At 43.1% G+C, this 22,041-nt stretch overlaps 1 protein-coding gene across 2 annotated transcripts in view; it reads left to right on the forward strand.

Annotated features, from left to right (window-relative positions):
• Positions 1–1,034: 1,034 nt before the first annotated feature.
• The window catches only part of Prrx1 (paired related homeobox 1), a 61,957-nt gene continuing 40,950 nt past the window's right edge, over positions 1,035–22,041 (forward strand). For both annotated transcript variants that reach the window (XM_038349860.1, XM_038349861.1), the window contains exon 1: positions 1,035–1,275. In XM_038349860.1, the coding sequence (XP_038205788.1) occupies positions 1,035–1,275 (241 nt within the window). The remainder of the gene's footprint in view (positions 1,276–22,041) is intronic.

Below are 22,041 nucleotides of genomic sequence, written 5' to 3' on the forward strand. Positions count from 1 at the left end.
GAGGGAAAGGAGGAAGGAGATGGAGATGGAGAAAGGGGTCTGTAAAACGTCAGGCGCCGCACAAAGGCTTTGCCACGTAATTACAGGCTCCCATTAAGTGGAGATCTGCCCTCCCAGGGGTCTCCAATTTTCTTGTATTCCCTACAAAGCCTCCTCTCCATGCCAGTCTGTGCCTTTTGAAGTGCCAGAGAGCTTCTTGATCCGACTGAGAAGGGGAGAGGAACTCAACAGAGAGAGGAGAGAGAGAGAGAGAAGGGAAGGGGGGACCCGCCGCCCTCTGCTGACTCTTGAAGCCCTACTTCTTTATTTCTTATTTTTTTTCTCCTTACGAAAAGTAAAGTGAGAATCCTGCCCTCTAATACATCTGCAAGACATCACTCTCCTGAAATCCTAGTCACTCCCGAGAATCCACAGGAGTGCAGAGAGGGGAACGCGCTTTCTTGAAGACATTTTAAAGCTGGAACAAGCCTCCTTCTGTTGGTGCTTGAACTCTTGCCGGGGAATAACTTTTTTAACCTTTTTTTTTTTTTTAAACCCACTTTGATTCTTCTCTCCACCCCTTCTTCTCTCTTCTGTTTGCCTAACTCCCCCGCCCTGCTGGCCTCCCCTTTCCTCTCTCCCCCTGATTATTATTTTTAGTGTCTGTGTGTGGACGTTTTTTGAGAGTTCGAAGGGATACTTTTTTCTTCCTGATTTAAGCACAGGGTAACTTTTTTTTTTTTTTTTTAACTTTTTGGTGTGGATTGTCTCTTTGGACCGCGCCGGACTTGGCTTCAGGGAACCAACCGAGGCTGCGGGAAAGTTACTGGTGCCGAAAGTTCTGCTTTTCAGAAGGGGTTCTCTCTCTCTCTCTCTCTCTCTCTCTCTCTCTCTCTCTCTCTCTCTCTCTCTCTCTCTCTCTCTCTCTCTTTCTCTCCCTCCCTCCACTCCCCCCTCTTTCTTCCCCACTCGGCTCCTCTCCCCCCCTCGCGCCCACAGCGTTTGGTGTTGATTCGAGCGGGAAGAGGGGGGTGGGTGGGATTGGAGGGGAGACCATGACCTCCAGCTACGGGCACGTTCTGGAGCGGCAACCGGCGCTGGGCGGCCGCTTGGACAGCCCGGGCAACCTCGACACCCTGCAGGCGAAAAAGAACTTCTCCGTCAGTCACCTGCTAGACCTGGAGGAAGCCGGGGACATGGTGGCGGCACAGGCGGACGAAAGTGTGGGCGAGGCGGGCCGGAGCCTGCTGGAGTCACCGGGACTGACCAGTGGCAGCGACACCCCTCAGCAGGACAGTGAGTGAGGGGCGCGTGCTTCGGGAAGTGTGTACGGGGGACAGCGGGTGGAGGCCCGGGAAGGGAGGCGGGAGCGTGTTCTAGACTTAAGTTTCTGGAAGAGGTGAAGGTGAGGAAGATAAGAGTCCTGGGAAAAGTGGCTGATCGCAGAAAGACGGCTGAGAAAAAGAGGGCTCCGCCAAGGGTGTAAGCCTAGCGGACGCTGGAGAGAGACTCGGAGGCCCAGGGACGCTGGGAAGCCAGGCGATCCCAGGCAGGGACTCTGCGGCCACGACTGTCTCCAGCCGCCTCGGCTGCATCACGGTTTCGGGCAGGAGCAGCGGCCAGAAATCTCGCAGGCTTCCGAGCCAGGGTAGGAGAGGTCTGGCCAGAGCGCAGACTGCACAGCCACCTCTGTTATAGAAAACAGCCGACAAAGATGCTGGGTGGGCCTTGGGAGCGCTTCTGTGGGGCTGAAGGAAAAGCACTGTGTTCAAGGGAACCTGACAGAAGCCACTCAGGTTGCACACCCCAGTGTTTGTGACCCAGGCCTGGAAAAGGCCAAGGGCAGCGAGGGAATGCCCAGCCCTAGTAGCCTAGCCTTGCTCTCTGCCCCCTGCTGTCACTTCTACCCGAGAATCGGTTTTGAGCTGGAGCCAAAAGCCCATCTGTTAGGGCAAACCCTGGTGAAGCTAGAAGAATGTTCTTTAGTAGCAAAATCCAAAACTCTGCCCAACTTGATCTAGCACCAAAGGGGCACCGGGAATCGCCTTTTGTAGCGCGGCCTTTTGGCCCCTACATTTCTAGAAAACGTCAATGTACAAGCTACCTTACCCACCCTGGCTCACTGTCCACCTCCTCTCCATGAAATGTTCATCTCAGACTTATTAACTTTGCCCTTACAAAAAGGCTGGCCACAAGCATGTGTCGTGGTGGTCCCTGAGTATATAACACACTTGCCACCTGGTTCATCCCAAGTGGCTTCTAGTCAGATGCACACAGATAGATACTATTTCCCTTCGGTAGAAAGTTCGAAAATGATTCTTTCCTTATCTTTTTATGCTGATGGCTCTTTCCTGAACTTTGTAGTTCGGAGGCCCCCTGGACATTCTATGATTCTCTCAAGACACTGACCTTCTTAGACTTCCAAATAATTTAAAAAAGACATTCGAAGCAAGTTGGCGTCGGAAACAGCTGAGAATGGTACCTAGGCACAGTGGTGGGGGCCCGGTTTCCTGAAGCAGGCCACTGGAGAGCCCTAATCAGGTCAGGGCACTGGTCCCTACGTTCTGCCTTAAATTCTGCAGTCTGCTAGGATTGAACTGTTCAGAGGGCAGTAACCTGGGGGACAATCAGCTCTGGACTGGGCCCACTGAGTGCCACAAAAACTGGATGAAGAGGTTTGAAGTAGCCATTTGAATTACAGAACCGAGTCCAAACCACACCCAGGAAGAATCAGAGTCCCCAAACCCTGGGTATGGACTAGCTTTGGAACTATAGTCATTCTGGGAAGTATTTGGGGGGAAACTGGTATCTCATGGATGGGGTATCTGAAGTGCCAACAAAATGGGCTATGAAATTCTACGGTTATTAAAAAAACCCTTTCACTAGGGAAAATGTAAAAGAAAGACAAGGACACTAGCACCTGGAACCCCAGTTGTAGCTGCTCTGTGACAGTCAGGACAGTTTCTCTATGACTTACCATCTGTCCCAGCAGTTATCACTGTTTGAAGACCGGGATGTTGGAACCTCACGCCACCATGCACATAAATACTACCCCAACAGAAAACGAGCTCTAAGTAAACTGCTCTGGAGAAGACCAACGTGGGCAGGAGAGAGAGGCAGTATTGCTTTCTCCAAGAGAAGGCTGGAGCATAGGAAAAGCAGGACCAAGGCTGGCCTCAGCCAGCATAAGCCACGGAGAGGCAGTCAGTATCAGAAACTGTGGGGCTGGAAGCAGACAGAAAGTAGTGATTTTGTTTGCTTTGCTTTGTTTTTCTTGAGGAGTGTCCCTGGTAACACAGTGGGGATACAGAAAACCTAGGCCAAGGAGGCCACTGTGGAGCTGATTTGAAGGGGCTGCCCTGAGGCTGGTTGAAACTGGAGAATAGTTTTTATGAGACTTGGGCCTAGAACCACCAAGGTCACATCATGCTTCGGAATCTCCTGGACAAGCATAAGGTTTCCAGCTGGGTTGGGGAATCTTTTGCCCGCAGAGAGAGGGACAGGACTCTGTGAATCTGCCTGCATCAAACCCAGCCTTATCTCATTCATACTTGTAATGAATAGAGAGGCCGATGGAGAGAGGACCCAGAGAGGAAACGGGAGCCTCTTAAGGTTGCCTAGGGAAAGGATGCACTGAACAGGACAGTCACTACTCAACACAACGCTGGCTGAGGTAAGGGGTATAAGTAACAAGCACCTAAAACTGGGAAAGAATTCAGGGAAACAATACATAGGCACAGGCTGACTTTGCCTTTGCTGGGAGATGACCCGCAGGAATGTACTAAGAAACTGTTGCTTTTGGAAGCGGAGTTTTCTCAAACTTCCTCTTCTCCATGGGGGGTGATAACAGGAGACTCTTGTCTGGTAAGACAAGCAGCCCCATGGAACTCCATCCTTATTCTTAGACGTCAGGTAGAAAGCAGAGAAAACTGTGAGCTACTTGGAAGTCAAGATCACTGGTTCTCTAGCTTGGAGGCCGGCAGTAAAGCTCAGATTATAGACAGAGAAGAGGGGAGTCCAGGACAGAGGGGAGCGACTGCAGAGATCTGGCTGTAAGGGATTTAGGGGTCACACTTGGGGTCACAAAGGATGGGGAAGTTCACAGGGCATCAGGTGCTCAGAGTGGGAAAGGAACAGACCCTTCCTTTCAAAGAGATGGGAACACCCAACAGATGCTTCTGCTTGCCAGCTCTATTGTAAAAAGTAAGGAGTCCTTATTGGCCTTTCCTACAGTAAGTCAGCTATCTATCCTCCCGCTCCTCCCCTGGGTGGGGGCTTATTCTCACTGTTTTCCCTTCAGTGGAAGGACTGCTTTTATTTATTTATTTTTATTTTCCCCGTGTATTTTTCTCAATCTTTTCGGATCCTTTAACATTGTTGAAAATCTACTCGACGGCTAAACTAGTGGAGGGACATTTGGTGTATGAATGCTGGTGATGGCAGAGCAGGGAGGGATAAGTAGGAAGGGAGAGTAAGGACTCAGAAAAACAAGCAGACCTACTCTTGGGAGGATACTTCATCCCGCTGTCAACTTCTTAATTTCAACTTCTGCAAACTCTTAAAAAAAAAAAAAAACACGCCTGCCTTCCACATTCCCAACCTCTAAATTAGTGAAACCAGATTGTCCTAATAAGACCTTTTGTTGGAAACACATGTAGTCATAAAAAGGTAGACGGAAAGTCAATTAGACACGCGCGCGCGCACGCACACATTCACCAGCCAGCGCTAAGTGTGCACCCGGGCACAGCTGGGTCCCTGGGCCCGTGGTGGATGCAAATGCGGAACAGCGGCGCGGGAAATCGATTTGTCTCAAAGGGAGAGGTGTAAACGCAGGCAGAAGGTCGCCCTCCAGATCCACCAACCCACTCTCCCTGGCCCAGCTCCCCAATTCCTCTACGCCAGAGAAACGCCCAAGAGAGCGGGAACTTTCTCTAGGGCGCTCCCCAGTTGGAATCCGCATCAAAATAATACCCGCAGCGTCTCATTTCGCAATAGTTATGGCGCCAAAAGTATCTTTCGCAGCACCAGCCTGGGATTTATGTCCCGCCCTGGTACTCTGAATTTGAATTCAGGCCTTAAAGATCTTAATTAAAGATGGAGATAATAAAACAAGTCATTTTAAAGGTGGCCTGGAAAATTCTCTCTTTATGGGAATAGGGGATGAAATTCCGGAGTTTAATGCAAAGGCTGGTGAATTGCTTATTTTACGCACAGAGGCCTTGAGCCTGGTGGCCTCCCTTTAAAATTTTCAGAGAAAAAGACAATCCAGTAACTTCGAAGTTTGGGGACCAAGGACAACTTGGGGTTTGAAGTTGTTAGGGAATTGGGCCCCATAGGAGTCAAGGGCTCAGGCTGAGCAGACTCTTTGAGGCTACAGATAATCAACTCTAGGCATCATTGCCCGGATCTCATTCTCTGTAAAACCTTTTCCAACACCCTGTAGCATCCTGTACTAGCCATAGCCTTTGCTCCGCATAGGTGACCTTTCTTAAGAGGCCCTCCAGGCAGGGCGCTGGGTAGCAAGGCAGACTCCGCAGTGGATCGCACCCTGGTCAGTGAGTGGTTCCTTTGTCTTCCCATGACAATCATTTTAGATTTTACAACAGGAGTGAATAAATCATCCCTAAACCTCGTGCCCTAGGTGAAGCACCTATTCCAAAGCAGCGGGTACTTTTCGATAGCACAGACTTCAAGTCCCAGATTTTGTATTACTTCTACCCAGGACCGAGTTCTGAAGAGTTTTGTCCGCTGCTCCAGGCCGGCGGGATGGAGTCCTGTGCACCCGCTGACAGCTGTAGATTTTCAGCTACGAGGGTTCCTAGACCAACTGTTTTATTTTGAAGAGTTTACAATTGTCTTCTTCTGTGGTGTTTACCGGCCCACTGCAGCGGCGGCGGGGGAATCTCCCGCCAAAGCAGACCCCAACTCCTCTGTGGGGAGGACACTAGAGCTGCTGCTACCCAGTTGTTGCAAACTTTTGTGCCCTTGGGTTTTGCACTGTGACCCCAGGGAGCCTCCAGCTTAAGGCTCCATCCTCTTTGCCTGCTGTGGAATGTTCTTTTTATTAACCCCTTGGAAGAGCCACATGAGGAAGCACTTTGAAACTGGAATGGGGTATTTATAGAAAAGGAGATAGGTTTTGCATTGGGTTGGGGGTGGACGAGAAGAGATTTTTAGTTGGACAGTAGTCTTCTTCCCAAAGAAAAGTAAAATATGGGTCTCAGCATGCTCTAGCTAAGTCTTGGTAAATTTAATAACAGGGACCTTAAGGGCTAGACACATGTATAAGAAATGATTAATTTTATTGTTAAGTGCCCAACTCTCTATGGTCGTTGTGTGTCCCAACAATTCAAGAACTACCTGCATGAAGAACATTACCATGTGCCTGACCATTTCTCATTCCTTTCCCCCATTTTCTCTGATGCTGAGGCACCACCTCCCATGAGTTTCCTATACTGTAACTCCCTCGTTATCAAGAGAAAGAAGATGTAGATGTCTTTGATAATGGTATCGATCCACACGAATTTGGATTCTTGGGGGGAAAAAAATCAAAGACCTTGGTGTGCAGGCTAACAACGCTCAAGTGAAAAAAAATCAATATTCTCGAGCTGTAATGAAAATATCAGCAAAGCACCATGCCCTCCTTTTTCTAAATGTGGCTTCTGGCTGGGCCAGTATAGATGAAGACACCAGAGAGCAGGACAGTCATGGGTGTTTCTAAGTAAGTTAGCAAATTTATTTTGACAGAAAGATGTCTCTATCGGAGACTGAATATTAGTAGTTTTTTATATCCATAGATAGAAGTCTCAAATTTTGTTCATACAGACCTCTATGACATATCAATTTTGCAGTAAGATTTTAAAAATTTACAGTATTTCATTGGCATTGAAATTGCTTAATTAAAAAAATCTGAGAAGCTGATTGCAGAGGGTGACAGTCTTGGTAGTTTAGAGGAATGATGTCTCCCCTCTCTTGGTAACAACCACTTATGGACATCTTGTGAAAGAAATAAAAATCATGTCAAATGAAACTCACAGTGACCTTTTAGAAGAGTCCAGAGACAGCCAAAATCTTAGATCTGTCCTCTGTGGGGTCCTCAAATACAGGGACAAGGACTGAGTTGTGATCACACACATTCTTGGGTCCTGAGTGCACAAAACCCTTTGCTACTCTGCAGAGTGAGTTTCAGTTCCTGAAAATTCTTAGTTTCATTAGGCTCAACTTCAAATAAGGAAATAAATTTGGAATGTTTGTGAGAAGTAGCAGTATTCTGGTGTGTGTGTGTGTGTGTGTGTGTGTGTGTGTGTGTATCAGGTAAAGAGGAATTAATTGAACAAAGATTTTTAATTTCAAAACACAGTCTTCAGTGCCTTTGATTTGAACTACTTTTGTCTCTGCCCAAGCGAAGATGCAAACCTGTCTACTCCACCTACATCCCCTCCTTGCTGGTCTAGAAATCCCTGCATTTTGCAGGGTAGGACCACCAAACTAGTCTGACTGGTTCCTCCTTGCCTTTTCTTTCCAATAGGGGGTGCAGTTCTCCAGGGCTAAGGTTATTTTGCCTTAAAAAAGACTCCAGTCCTAGGCCAGGAGAACACAGCAAATCCTGATAGCATGAAGACATTTCAGGGACTGTATGAATATATTCCATGCACATGTAGCTTGACAGAAACATGGAGACAGCTGCTAGGGAAGAGGGCTACTTTCCTCAGCTCCTTTGAAATGACTCTGATCAAGATTCTAGGGTAAGAAGGAAGAGGTAGCAGGAGGTGGGACCAGAAGACTAGCCCTTCAGTTATAGCTTCAAGAACTGGTGTGTGGATTCTAGGGAGCCGGCAGGGATTGGCCCTGCGAATGTGAATGTAACTCTCTCTCTCTCTGTGTGTGTGTGTGTGTGTGTGTGTATCCAAATGTGCGGGAGGTTTTAAAGGAAGAGGTAGAATCTTGGCTGGTATAAGCAAGATGTTTCAGAGATTGCAATGGAAACCCTTAGAGTCTTCAAATCTGGCCCCCTGGAGTAAGGGTAACCCTTTTCCTTGAGAGGAAGGCAAAAACTGCCCCAACACTTGCGTGACACTGAAATCTGAACACTTGAAATGACCTCCAATCCCTAAATCTGACCGGTTATGGTCAAACTTGAAGAATTTTAGGATAAATTCTTACACCCCCACCCTGGTAAATTTTACAGTTCTTTTAATTCTCTTCTTACCTAAGAATGGCTCAAATGAGGTGAGGCAACTCTGGGGGAAGCACAACGACTCAATGAAGATATTGTTGTCTTAGCATAAATGGTGTCAAATATGAACTTTTCCAGATGATCTGACCCAAGATGTTCAGTAGAAGTAGAAGCAGGAGGCCAGAATTGGGAGGGAGATTACTTTCCCACAATCCTGTGTCAGAGAGCGAGGACATTCATCCCATCCAGCTATTTTACCCTCATTATTCATGTCATTATATTTTAAAGGGCCTCACAGTGCTGGAAGAGGTGCAGTTATAAATAAGCCTAAAACCAGATGGGTGCTCTCTCAGTTATATGCTGAGGACATACAAAAAGGCCAAATCGTTTCAAAAGAGACGCAGAAATACAACTTCAAAGCCAGAGGGCACAACTCAATCAGAACCTTGTGCCAGAATGTGCTAAGGTCAGTCTGCTTCACTATGGGCGAAGTCGAGGGCCTGGCCAGAAGTGGGCACATGCAGAGAAACACATTTCCTTACACTCTTTATACAGATCCAGTGCTGGGCTGCAAAGAGGTCCGCAGGATTGTCTTGGACCCTGTGGGTGGTGAGAGCATCATGTTCCAGCACCCTGTCCCTTTTACGTTCTTTTCTTTGTGTATCCTCTGCCTCAACAATTTCAGTGCTGGAACCTAAAGCATCACTTAAATATTATGTTCTGGCAGCTTCTGAAAGAGAGGGGGTGTCGAGCTCAAGTAGATATACAATACCCGAAAGCTACCTGCATTCTTCCTCTCTGCTAACTCAGTTATTTCATTTTTAATTTGGGGGTTCTTGAGACAGGGTCTCACCATGCAGCCCTGGGTATCTGGGAACTCTTACACAGACTCGACTAGCTTTGAACTTACAGTAATCCTCCTGCCTCTGACTCCTGTAAGTTAGAATCATAGGCACGCACTACCATACCCGGCCTCTCCTCAGTTAGGAACTTGTTGGTGATTGGAGTTTGCGAGATTGTTTATTGTATTCGGTTTCTTTTCGGGGTCATTGATTAGTTCCACAGAACTGAAGGTTCTAATGGAAAACATACTGATTCTAAATCTTTGCACCTTGCCATTTTCATGCGTCACAATTAATCCAGAGCAGGGAGTAGCATTAAATAATTATTTGCATACTTACACTGCCATTGCTCATAGCAGCTGTGACATGTAGACAGCTGTCAACTAGTTGTCTGTGCTCGCTAGTGCTAAGTAAGCACTTCCAAATAAAAGCCATCTTTATGGTGCTGAAGTACTCTGCGTGCTAGTTTCTCCTTCTCACTTCCTGCTTTTTGCCTGGGCCCATCTTCGTGTCAGCAGCCATTTGTAGATTATTCTTCCCTCTCTCACAGCTTTAGGATTCTATGGAAGTGGCAGAGCTAGGGATGTGGCCTCCTACTTGATGTTGCTCTTCCAATGTCACTAAAGTCTTTTGGCCTCAGAAACAGCAAAGCGAGGGACTCCCTTCCTTTGATCCCCAGATAGATTTTCCTGTTTCCCTAGGTGGCAACACATGGCAAACCCGAGGTTGTCACAGTCATCCCTGAGGCCTTTGCCCACTCCATCTCTAATTCCCTGCGAATTTACCTTTAAGTTCTACCCAAACCCCTCTCCTTTAAAGCGCTAGCAGGTCTACCTGCACCACCCCCTCCTCCTCCTTTCCTGTCAGTGTCCCCACAGTGCATCTTTGTCTTCCCCTATGCGCAGGTGTTGAAATGAGAACGGTGTGGACCACATCCTTAACACACAACTGGAGAGTTCTGGTGATGGCTTCTCCCCCAAATACATCGTTTAAAAATCTCAGCTCCCACCCTTCATTAGAATGCACAATTGTTTTTCAAACTTTTCAACATCAAGGATGGATGACTTATCCTGATTTTGATTTTCCCTTAAACCCATTCTCTACAATCTTTCTTTCCATCCTGCCCCAGCAACTTGCCCTGTTCATAAGCCTAAATCCTGACAGAAGCTGTCTTGCAGCTCTGCCCTCGGATGCTAGGTAGGCAAGTGGATTCCTATGCGCGAGTCTCATTTCTGTCTCTTGGCTTCTTCTGTGGAAGGGCTCACACCACGCGTGTTACCTTCCAAGGTTCTATTTCCACAACGCTTTGGGATGCCCCTGCTTAATCCTGGTGGCTGCAAACCCCTTCCTGTAAATTCCTTTTTTTCAGCACACATTCTAGAAACACTCAGCACTTCCACATGTTTTGTTTACTTATTTTCAAGCTATTTTAGGATTGTGAATGTGCCTTAAGCGTTTTCTTAAGACTGGAGACTGTGGGGTGGGGCATATTTCCTCAAATGCTATGTAGACACATCTGTCTGGAGGCCTTCTACTGACTGCTTTCTACCTGTAAAGTGTTTGATCGTCTGTTCTGTTATAAGGTAAAAACCAAGAGTGGCACATACGTATTTTAGATAGCTATTTTATTTACATTATAATTTCAAATGAAAAAAATGAAGTTGCCATTGTTTCACTGCCCTGAGGAGAAATACGGTTAATATTTTGACATTGAAGTGTTTCCTTTTTAGTTTTGTTTAAACAATTTTTGATTATGTGGTATTAGCATCCTTGATGACTGTTGGTTCTTTAATCAGTAGAGGAGTTTTTAAGCCCATTCTCAAATATCCGGTTTCCTTTAAACAAGAAAACACACAAACATTTATCCTGCTTATTCTCATCAGGAAAGTTAAACAAATAAACATACAAACAATGTCTCCGGAGGATTATGCAAACCTTGGCCATCCATGGCAGTCAATTCTCAGCCTTTTCCTCTTCCACTGGAGGCATCTCCAGCCCGAAGGCTTTCAGAAGAAATAGTTTCTTTTTCCGTTTGCCTGTTCTAGTTGAGAAACTTCTCTAGACATGAGCACACATACTCTGAAGTTGGAAAAGACTGCCCCATATCTATCTAAAGGATGCTCCTAGACCACACTGAAAGGGGATTTTCCACAGGATTATTTTTTTGACATAAGTGGTAAAGTGTGCTCACCAAGTGGGCACAAAGTGGAGTCCAACATGGTTTCTTGTGTGTTTTTTTTTTGTTTTGTTTTTTTTTTTTTGTAGGTTCTTGGATCTTGCATTTCCTTTTATTAAATATCGAAAGTCATACATTCTTTTCTGCTTTGTAGAATGATAGACACAGTGGCAGATTCGGGACCAGGTGAAACATTTTGACAAAGTAAGAAGTTTAAAAAAAAAAAACAAAAATAAAACAAAGATATTGAATTTTATCCAGACATGAGTTTTTGTTTAAAGTGATAATTATAAGGAAGATATGAAATTGTTATTATAAAGTCTATTTAAAAATCATTCCAAGGCAGATTGCCATTAAAATACTTTCCCTATGAATACAAACATTGTATTGAGGGGGAAAATTAACAAGGGGGATAACGCTATGCTAAATAAAAGCTTTTTGTTTATGAATTAGATATATTTTATAGATCTTAATAATTACTTTTTCTCTTTCTCATTAGAGGGAATAGAGTCAGCACCATTTTTGAGAATTAAAAAACCACACTTACCCAATAAAAGTTTCTGCAGTTCCCCACATTGCCTTCTTCTTCTAAAGGAGGGAAGAAAGAACACCCAGAGAGCTGGCTGCCTGTAACCAGATGTGCCTTCCAGCCGCTCTAATCCTCAAGACCGGGGAAGACCACAGGATGAATCCCCAACACATTTAAGAAATAAAACGTAATTTTGTTCATTAATCATGAAGCTGAATTCTGCAGTTCAGCTAGACATATTTCAAAGACTGAATCCCTTCTGACAAGAGACACAGAAAATAATATCTCTGCACACTCAACTCTCACAGTGTGTGCTCCACCACCCTCAGGGAAGGAGCAATTTTCGTGAGTGTGATTCTTTTTAGGATCTTTGTTTAAATGTTTATCTCCCTCTTCCCCACTTCCTTCGTCTCCATTTTTCTGCTTTCTTGAGATGGTGCAAATATGTGTTTTCTGCCCTGTTTGAGGTTTGTTTGTTTGTTTTGAAGGTTCAGCTCTACTTCGAGCAGAGAGGAAATTTAGCCTGTGTTGGTTTAGGTCTGGAAGTGGCATTATTTCAACTGACCTAATTTACTTACACTTCTGGCTTATTTCATTCGTGTCCTTAATTACTTGCATGGCTTACTTGCTTTGTCATGAAGTATTGAAAGCATTAATACATGGACGATAAAGCCATATAAAGTATAAACCCACATCACAAACATTAAAAACACATACTTGCTATTCTAGTAATTCTCTTAAGCTAATTCCGAGAAGCAGATGGAACTAGGGTAATTGTTTTCGGTTTATAGATAGGAGTTCTGCTTGTGCATAGAATCTCAGTTGCACTGCTACTGTGAAGTGACTCACTCTCCTGATTCCATTTCCATATTTTTAAATTCTGCTCCTTCACCCTTGATATCAACCAAATTAGCTTGCTCGCATCACTCTCTTAGAAAACAAGGTAAATTAGGAATGGAGGCATCACACAAGACACTTTACAACAATGTCATCACGCTGTATAAATATTTTAAAAGTAATCCCATTCTTTAGGAGAAAGCCATTGCTTTGCCTATCTCTTTCATGGGAATGCAGTAGGAAAATCTTGTACTTGTAAAACTAAATGAAAAATCAACTGGGCACGGTGGCTAATGCCTTCAATCTCAGCACTCAGAAGGCAGAGGCAAGAAGTTCTCTGTGAGTTCGATGCCAGCCTTGTCTACATAATGAGTTCCAGAACACTCAGAGCTACATCGTGAGACCCTGCCTCAACAAACAACAACAAATATAAAATAAAATAAAAAGGGCTAAGCATATGTTCATTGATAAACCATAAGAGGTAGAATATAGAACTTTCAAAATTAAGTTACCAAGAAAAGATAAAAAAAAACTTAAACATACAGTTCATTAGATTTATGCCAAGTTCTCAAAATGTGAGGAATCTTTGGGACTAGCAACATAGGTGATTAGGAGAGCATGTGCTTAGTAATATCTGCGAGAACTTGAATTCATTCCCTAAACCTAGACACGATACACACAAAAGTGGGAAATATTTTATCTGGGTTTTAGGGATATTAGCAATTTGTATGTATTTATTGTGATTTCAGATAATTCTCTATTCAAATTTTTTATGATCCCACTTATAACTTGATTTTGTAGAAAACTCTAGGTCTCAATCTTCATCTATATGTATTAATATGGATGACTGAGTTTCACTGCTTAGAGAGAGGTAATAATCACAAAATGATCAGTCTTCCGGCATACTTCCTGTCATAGGCATAAATAAATGCTGGCCCTTTTCTTTTTCTGCACTTCTCCACACATCCCTGACAAGTATCGTTTCTCCCCAGCTTGCTTATATATTCAGTGTGGTTTCCCAGTCAATGCTGGAGGCCATTTCGTACTACTGAAATTAGAATATTCCCATACTCTAAAAGTCAAACTCTTCCCGCATGTCATTTGCTGAGTGACTAAGCAGACATCCGTTTTTAATTCACAGTTAGAAACTGATGCCTCATGCTTTCTGTGACGCTCACAAGGCCCCACCACAAATGCCACCATGAATGCTAGGCGTGTGTCTGTCTTAGAACTTTCTGGGTAAGAGCCCCCCTTTCAGGCCATGTTTTTTCCTCTCTCCATGACGAATAGCCATGCTGAACCCGAAGTGCTTCAGAAGGGGGCACGAGCATCCTTAATCTCCACCTGCTTCGGCCATTACCATGGGCTTTACAGAGTGGGAGGCAAATCCCTTTTATTTTCTATTGAGCTTCTGAATGTTCCATAGATTATGATACACATTTAGGATACAAAAACGTATTGAGACTGTTAAACCCAGACCTGAGTTAGTGAGTTCCCAAGGATCCCCCATGAAGCATTCTCCCAAGTTGTCATGTTTCTACGGCAGCACTGGCTACTTCGTTGAGATTTCTCTGGGGCTTATTAAGGTTTTGTATAGACATAATACCATGTTAACTATGACTACACATAAGTTTGCCCTTCTAGTCTCCAAATTCAATTTCCCAATGAGTTGCATAATATAAACATTATATCCTCCCTCTGATATGTGACCTGTTTTCTCACATTCCTCTTTGAAATCTAATAAGGCTAGAATATGTACAGACTGCATTTATCACAAAGTATCTAAGACTTTGTTTTTTTTTCTTTGCCAAGCCACTAACAATCAGATCTCCCTGGCATTTGCAAGCAGTGGATTTGTGTTGCTCACAGCTGTGGCACATGTGGGGAACACCAGTCTCTATGGGCGAGGCACTCTGAGAACAGCATATTGCCAGACTGGTGTGCCTTCCCCAGTGTGGTCCAAGGAAGCAGCTTGCTATTTGCTCTTCTGGGGAGTGAGGCGGATTATGCCCCCAAACAGTCTCAGTGAATATGAGGCAAAGATTAGATAGATCTGCTGAGAATAAATGGCAATCTTATATGCTGAGAAGCATTTGTACATGTTTGCTAAAAGACAGTCTTTATTTTATGATCTATGCAGTCTGTGGTAGGGTACACAGATAATTCTGGGTTACCATTCTCTTTCAGAGGGCATGGAGTCTAGAAAGGCTTTCTCTTGGCCCTTTTTTTCATAACTGATATGCTATATGCACTATTGCAAAGCTGCTAATTTTTACTGATTTGCAGAGAAAGAAATAGAGACACACCAGATCATCTGTTTCTTTCTCCAACACACTCCCACTCCTTCCTGTGGAAACCTGGTTCACTGGCATCAAAATGATCCAAGGGTTACATTTATTATTCCATCATACCCAGTGAATGAGGCTTTCCAAAAAGCAGTATTTTAAATATCACAGATGAACTTTTTTTATTGATTTTTATTGAGCTCTATATTTTTCTCTGCTCCTCTCCCTGCCTCTCCCCTCTTCTTCAAACCTCCCCCATGGTCCCCATGCACAGATGATGAACTTTTATGTGACAACAAGTTTGAAAGCCCTAACTTAAACCAGTTTGGTCCATAGCAATTGGTAGTGAGTCACAAACTAAGGTAATTCGTTGTAACAGAGGCTGAATATTTTGTGTTCCATTGTCACTTAAACTCTAAGTGCCAATCTTACATATTTATCTAGGTTCATCCAGTTTGGAAAACAAAGAAAAAGAGGCAGATGGTTTAGAGCTCAGAGCAGCTGTCACGGTCCTTTTCCTCGTACAGGTTGCTTTAAAGCTGCTATTGAACATATGAATGCCCGTACAAACCAACAAGAACTAAAAAGCATGCACACAATGTTTATGGACACATAGCACTGTTCTTGAAGGACAGGAAATACATTATGGAGAAATACACAACCCCTGAGTATAGGCTTAGGTGATGTTGTCTCAGCACTTAGCCGTTAAGCATACATTTGAAAAGTGGCACCCTGTCACACAGACAGTTGCATTTGCAATTCAGTTTAAAGTCTACGTAATTCTCACATAAAAGCATCCTGCCCTTGTGAAGCTGACATTCATTCTCTTCCCCTTCTTCCTCTTTAAAAAATAAAGTATTTCCTCACTTTCAGGTAGTTGACAAAGCACAGATTTTGCAACGCTTTGCAATTTGGTTACTCTTATTTGGTTTCAATCAAATTTGGTCTAAATTATCCCCTTTTGGATGTATATATTTATGAGAAGTCTATAGATGAGATTTCACTATAACTTTCCCAAACGTAGCTCGTTCAGTGGCAACTGAATTTATCGCATTAATGACATTCTTGGACTTGGAATGTATCGGGGCTACATACATCTTCAATGTTCCTCTTTAAGTATGCTTCACAGATCTTTCCCTGAATGGATCTTTTATTAATACCAAGGCATGCTTTCTGATGAAGTGTATGTCAGAGTAGACTGGTCTCCACATGGTCTTTTTGTTGGCTTATGACAACTGATAAAATATTGGACTGATTAGAAGGAACTACTTTTAGAAAAGCAGAATGAGTTTGACTTCAGTAAACTCAGAGAAAAGGAACAAGGTAGACCCTTGCAGATGTGAGATGAGTTTAAACCAGGGACAGAAGCCTTCCTGGATCCGGGTCCGTAGCAGAACACTACAGAGTTATAGGCCTCTAAGCTCATCTGGGATCCTTTGGTGACACAAACTTTGCTCTGGTGGTCTATGACATCACTGGAACCCCGTTGGTGGAATTACAACTCTATAATTCACAGCTCACTCTTGTTTATTTTACATTTAATCACTTGTGAGCACACTAGCTGCCTACCCAGGGGAGCTATGTGGTTATGCCTCTGCAAATCTCCTTGTTACATAATTGAGTACATCAGAAGGCATTCAGCAAGTGTCATGACATCCCAAGTCGCAGGCCTTGCAGATACTGGTCTTATTTACGACTGTCCTGAAGTTATCTTGGCTGACTCACCTTCTCAATGAATCTTCCTATTTGGGGTGGGTAGTTATGAAAGATGACTCTTGGCTTGAAGGCAGTTTGCCAAGTAACAAGTATGTTCTCATAGACAAATAATTGGATCCTAACTTCTACAGTACAACTGAGAAACAAGATTCTATTACTGTTAATTCACGGATGCATAAGTGATATCACTGAGACAGCAAAGAGGGCTTCTGGATAAGCAAAGGGACTCTGGACTTGCCTGCATGTGTCTTTTGTGTTTATCCCTGAAGTTTTGAAATGATTCTACTTATCTAGTGTCTTTGGATTTCTCATTGGGATAAGAGAACTAAAGAAAAGAAACTGAGATTTATTGAGCACTCATCATGAAACAGACAGTTTGTTGGGTGATTTTTTTTTTTTACTAATTAAGTTTATAACATTTTCATAACAAGGCTAAATGGTAGCTATTGTTATACCTAAAATATAATACATATAATATATATTTATAATATATATGTACATGTATTATATGTTGTCCCATACTTGGTAGAGGCTGATCTTCTTGCCTGGAGTCTTGAAACTAGTTATTGACAAAGACTAGAACTAGTCTTGACCCCCCAGGTACATTATATTCCATTATTCTCCGTTCTCTCTCCAGTATCTTTTATTAGAGCAGGACCCGTGTTCTTTATGGCATTTATTCAGAAGACTATTGAGCCGGACACTGTGAGAGTAGGTTATGTCCTGGGATTTAAAAAATTGAAGAATCCTTTGAAAACTAATGACTGTGCCAAGAAAATCTCCTAATGATGACAGAGACTTTTGTTAGTTAAATAGATAAGCTGAGGTTAATTACAGGGCTCAGTAACTTAAATGAAGGTGTTGAGCTGGAGGTGCGTTTTAGAGAAGCTGAGTGAGCCCGAGAGATGAGATTTTGACCATGAATCTTGGCATCCGCATAATTTTACATGTGCCATCAAGCCCCTTTGGACTCTCTAGGTCTATGAAAGAGGAGTGACATATCTTCTTCGCAAGTCTATTGGAGGCTAAACAAGATGCCTGTGGACCTACCTATCAGAGAGATATGGAAACAAGCTCTTCATTTGTGTCAGGTCTAATGTTGAATTAGAAAAAAAAAAAACATTCAAAATTTCTAGGTATATCCTCTTTTGAGGTAGCAATGAGGTTTTTAAAGTTGTAGACTGGATTTTACCGGCAAGATTCTCACAGTGACCTCTAACTTGACTCTTTAGATTTGGAAATTCATTTGTTCAAATGTGATGTTCTGAGTAGGGATGAGTTTCCCAGGAAACCTAAAAATGTTAATGAATGTGTGAGGTAGTTGAACTGTAGAGTTGGTGGGGGCAGCCAGAGTGCTGCCATCTTGGACAGAGTGATTTTGTGACTCTATAGTGAGGAAGAAGTGGGTGGGTTTCTCTTTGGTGCAGGACCCATGCTAGGCTTAATTTAGAATGCAGTGAATTTAGTATCTGGGCTGCCTTATTCAACGGTCTGTCTTCCAAATCTCCTGCGCATGCTCTTAGCATCCTTTACGGAATTGCCACAACACGTGGTCTCTCGAGGCATGTGGTAGAGTACAGTGCCTTGGTCTCCCTTCTGATTCAGAGGTCTCTGGGAGGAACATAAGAACACAGAAGAGTAACTAAGTGACTAACAACGTATTGAACCATCAACACTTAGACAGATGCCATAACTGTGGGCATCCAGGTTTGTAACATTTGCTGACACAACCAAGTTGGAGGTAGAATCAATTCAATAGGAACTGCAGGCCCCTGCTCCAATCTTTCTTCCTTTCTCTCATATTCTTCACACCGTTGGTACATATGCACTGAGTACTGGCCATCCCAGTCATTATCCAAGGTGTTGGGACCTCAACAGCAAACAGACAATCTGCCTTTTCTCAGAAACTTGATGTGCTCCTGGGAAGGAAAGTGATAAATAAATTAAGGAGCAAACACCTAGATAAAGAATTTAGTTACAGGTGAGTTCTATTTAAAAAAAAAAATAAATAAAACAGGCTTATTTGAGGAAGGATATGAATGAAAAAAGGAGATAACCATGAGAGGAGGGAAGGGACAGGTAGGAAGGCTCTGAAGTTGAGCCAAACATGAGCATCCAGGACCCAAAAGGAAGGTCAATGTGTCCAGAAGACAGTGAGTGGTAGGAACTTTAGAGAAGACAAGGTGAGATGCCAGCAAGATGTCAGGGACCTGTATGCTAGGGAGGTTGAACTCTGTCTCAGATTCTGAATCTTCTAACATACTCCACGACTTTTAAAATGTATTCGCTGCTCAGCACAGGAAATTTAATCTGTATTTTGCCTAAGGCTGAAAGATCAGCTTCTTCATCAGGTCTTGTTTATTTGAGGTTCATGTCTTCAAACTCTGAGCCTTCGCAGATGGCTTCATTAATGAAAAACAAAAGGGGAAATTGGGTCAGGTAAGCTAGTTTACACCTACTGTGGCTGACCCAACTAACCTTGCTCATCTCCTGACACCGGGGGGGGGGGGGGGGGGGGCAAAGGGTGATGCCGCAGGGGAGGGGGGGGGGGTCAAGCTTGTAGCCTGAACTTGGGATGTACCTTCAAAGGGCAACTCCAGTCTGGACCAGCAGCTGGCTGGGGCAGAAGGCTGACTGGAAGCGTTCTGCAGGACAAACGTACAGTTTACGAGTTAGGAATGAAAGCCTCTTCACCCACTCTTGGTGATTTGAAAATCATTCATTTTGATAGAGACTAAAGAGTTTAGGATTTGGAGTCAGACACTGAGATCTCAGTTCCACTTGCATTTCTGCCTAAATATACTGTTGCTGGTCTCTCCTGCATATTAAGAAAATGAAAACTGATAATGCTTGCTTGAGTTTGTTTAAACCAAGAGGCCTATGTATGGTGTAAGGTCTGATGGAAATTTCTGTATAAAAAATAAACCCTCATATACCTAGAGGGGAACTCTTTGACATCTCCCAGTAGGAAGGCTTTTGGGAGGAGGTGGTATTTGAATGGGGCTGCTGTGTAGCAAAATAGTGTTTCCTTTTACAAGTCTAAACATTGTGAGTTAGGAATATTAAAATCATGAAACAAGCAAATTTAGATGGTCAGATGCCTGTTCAATCCCACGAGAACTCTTCTGGGCATGAGTGTTTTCTCATGGATCTCCTTAGTAGTTGACATGGTATTTTGTCAAACTAAAAATGTAGACCTTTTGCCTAGGAGGCTTTGAGTCTGACTCTTTTCACCAGTATTAACTCACTTAAAAATGATTTGAAGTTAAGTCTGGAGAGGTGACTTAACAGTTATGACTAAATTCAGTTCCCAACAGCTACAGGGGGCAGCCTACAACCATCTGTACCTCTAGCTTCAAGGTGATCTGATGTTTCTGGTCTCTTTGAGATCTGCACTCACACGCACATACACACACACACACACACGTGTGTGTGCGTGTACACACTCAAACACATATGTATAATTAAAACATATTTTTAAAAGATTGAAAACTCATTAATAAATATTGATGTTGGATGGTGGTGGTGCACACCCTTAATCCTAGTATTTGGGAGGCAGAGGCAGGTGGATCTTAGGGAGTTTGAGGCCAGCCTGGTGTACAGAGTGAGTTTTAGAACAGCCTGGACTGTTACACAGAGAAACTGTGTCTCAAAAAACCAAAAAAGGAAAAAAAAAAAAGCACATTTTTTAGTTAAAAACACATGCAAAAAAAATCACAAAGTATTTTTTTAAATGTTCTGGGTTTTTTGTTTTGTTTTGTTTGTTTTTTGTTTTTGTTTTTTAAAAGAAAACTTAGAAATCTTTTGGCCTAAGAGACCAAGAACCCAAGAAAGGAAAAGCAGGCTGCTGTTTTATAATTCACCTTTTCTTTAAAAGGAGCCATGGCGGTTTGAAGAGAAGAAGGAACAGAAAAGCACAATGAACCATGCGGGGGAAAAAAAACCCTCCTTCAGATAATCCTGTGGTTTCAGAAAGGCTAAGAGTTTGAGAGTCCTACAGTGCTCGGGGAGTGGGACAGCAAAGGTGGTTAGGCATTCTTGACACTTATTTAAATTTTAACCTTGTGGGGTTGGGGGAGCTATTGGATGGGGTCAGGGGACGAGGTGGCAGGTATGGGTGACATTTACCATGGATGGAAGAGAGCAAGCTGTGGCAGCCTGTGCAGTGGCTTCCTTGAGAGACATTCCAGCACACTCACCTCTTAATCGCCTGCCTATGGATCACTCACCTCACGAACTGTTTGGCTAATCTACAGTAGTAGACACCTCTCCCTCACATACATGTTTTATAATTCCTTTATCTCACCATCAGTTTATGTTTTGATAATTCAAAATCTCATGTAAACACACCAAGGCAAGACTAATCAGAGGTGTAAACGTCCCAGATAAATACAATGAATTAAAGTGAAGAAACTAGAATGCTTTCCAAGTACAAATACAGAAAGTTTTGGACCATTGTTTATTTTGGGTAATGGAGCCAGCACTCACTGAGCTCAGAAATCATCATGCTTTGCGTCTTTGCTTAAGTAGAGTAATGAAATATCCACAGGGCAGTGTCTTGCCTCATCTCAAAAGCAAATCATTAGAGTTTTCTTACTAATAATTGCCATTTTCAATGTCAAAATGTTAAGTAAAAAGCATAGTTTCTATGAAAAAAGTTTAATAAAGTAAAAGATCATCTTGACCATTTGGTTTTTTTTTTTTTCAGAATAAGCCAGAATATTATGGCTGAAGAATAATATAAACATTTGACAGGAAAATTTCAGGACCTCAAATGTAACAGCTGTTTTTCAAACAATAAAAGCACACTAATCTCAGGCCTTCACAGCCTTCCAATGTGTATTTGGTGAACATATCCATTGATGTCACTAGTTGAAACTATAGAAATTTTGTCTTTTCTGCTCTCTGTGACAGACTCTTTGGAAACTTAGGGATGCCTCAGGACTCTTGTAAGTACTCTTAAGTCTGTCCTGTATTAAACCAACAGTTGAGAGTTCTCTCAGAAAGTTGCAGCCCACAGATGCAGACTGAGGACCTGAAAGCACCTTTTTTTTTTCCTGTTGTTCTGAGATACTCCCTGAGCCTCCTTTCCTTTTCTGTAAAAGGGAGATCATTATAATCCCATCCATACAGTGTTTTCTTTGGTGAACACCAAATAAGATAATGTTTTAGTATGGTGGCTGCAGTGCGTGCCATGTCGTGAGTTCTTGTCAAATCAAAGATTTTTTTTTTTTTTAAGTAATAAGTGCTTGGAGCTCATTTTACAACGGAACAGACACTGTGGAGTCCTTTATCACTCAGCCATAAAAGCTATGTGGATATTTCCTTGAAATATTTGTAAACATCTGGAATCAATTTAGTGTGAGGACACTTTAGGTAACTAAAGGGACTCATTCTCAGATGAATATATAGTCTCAGAAGACTCTGAGGTCAAAGAGCAAGTGACCAAATACTTCTACTCAATCCAAGAAGCTTTGCGGTGAGAGAAAAGAAAAAGAGAA

This window comes from Arvicola amphibius, chromosome 12, assembly GCF_903992535.2.
Source record: "Arvicola amphibius chromosome 12, mArvAmp1.2, whole genome shotgun sequence".
NCBI classification, from domain to species: domain Eukaryota; kingdom Metazoa; phylum Chordata; class Mammalia; order Rodentia; family Cricetidae; genus Arvicola; species Arvicola amphibius.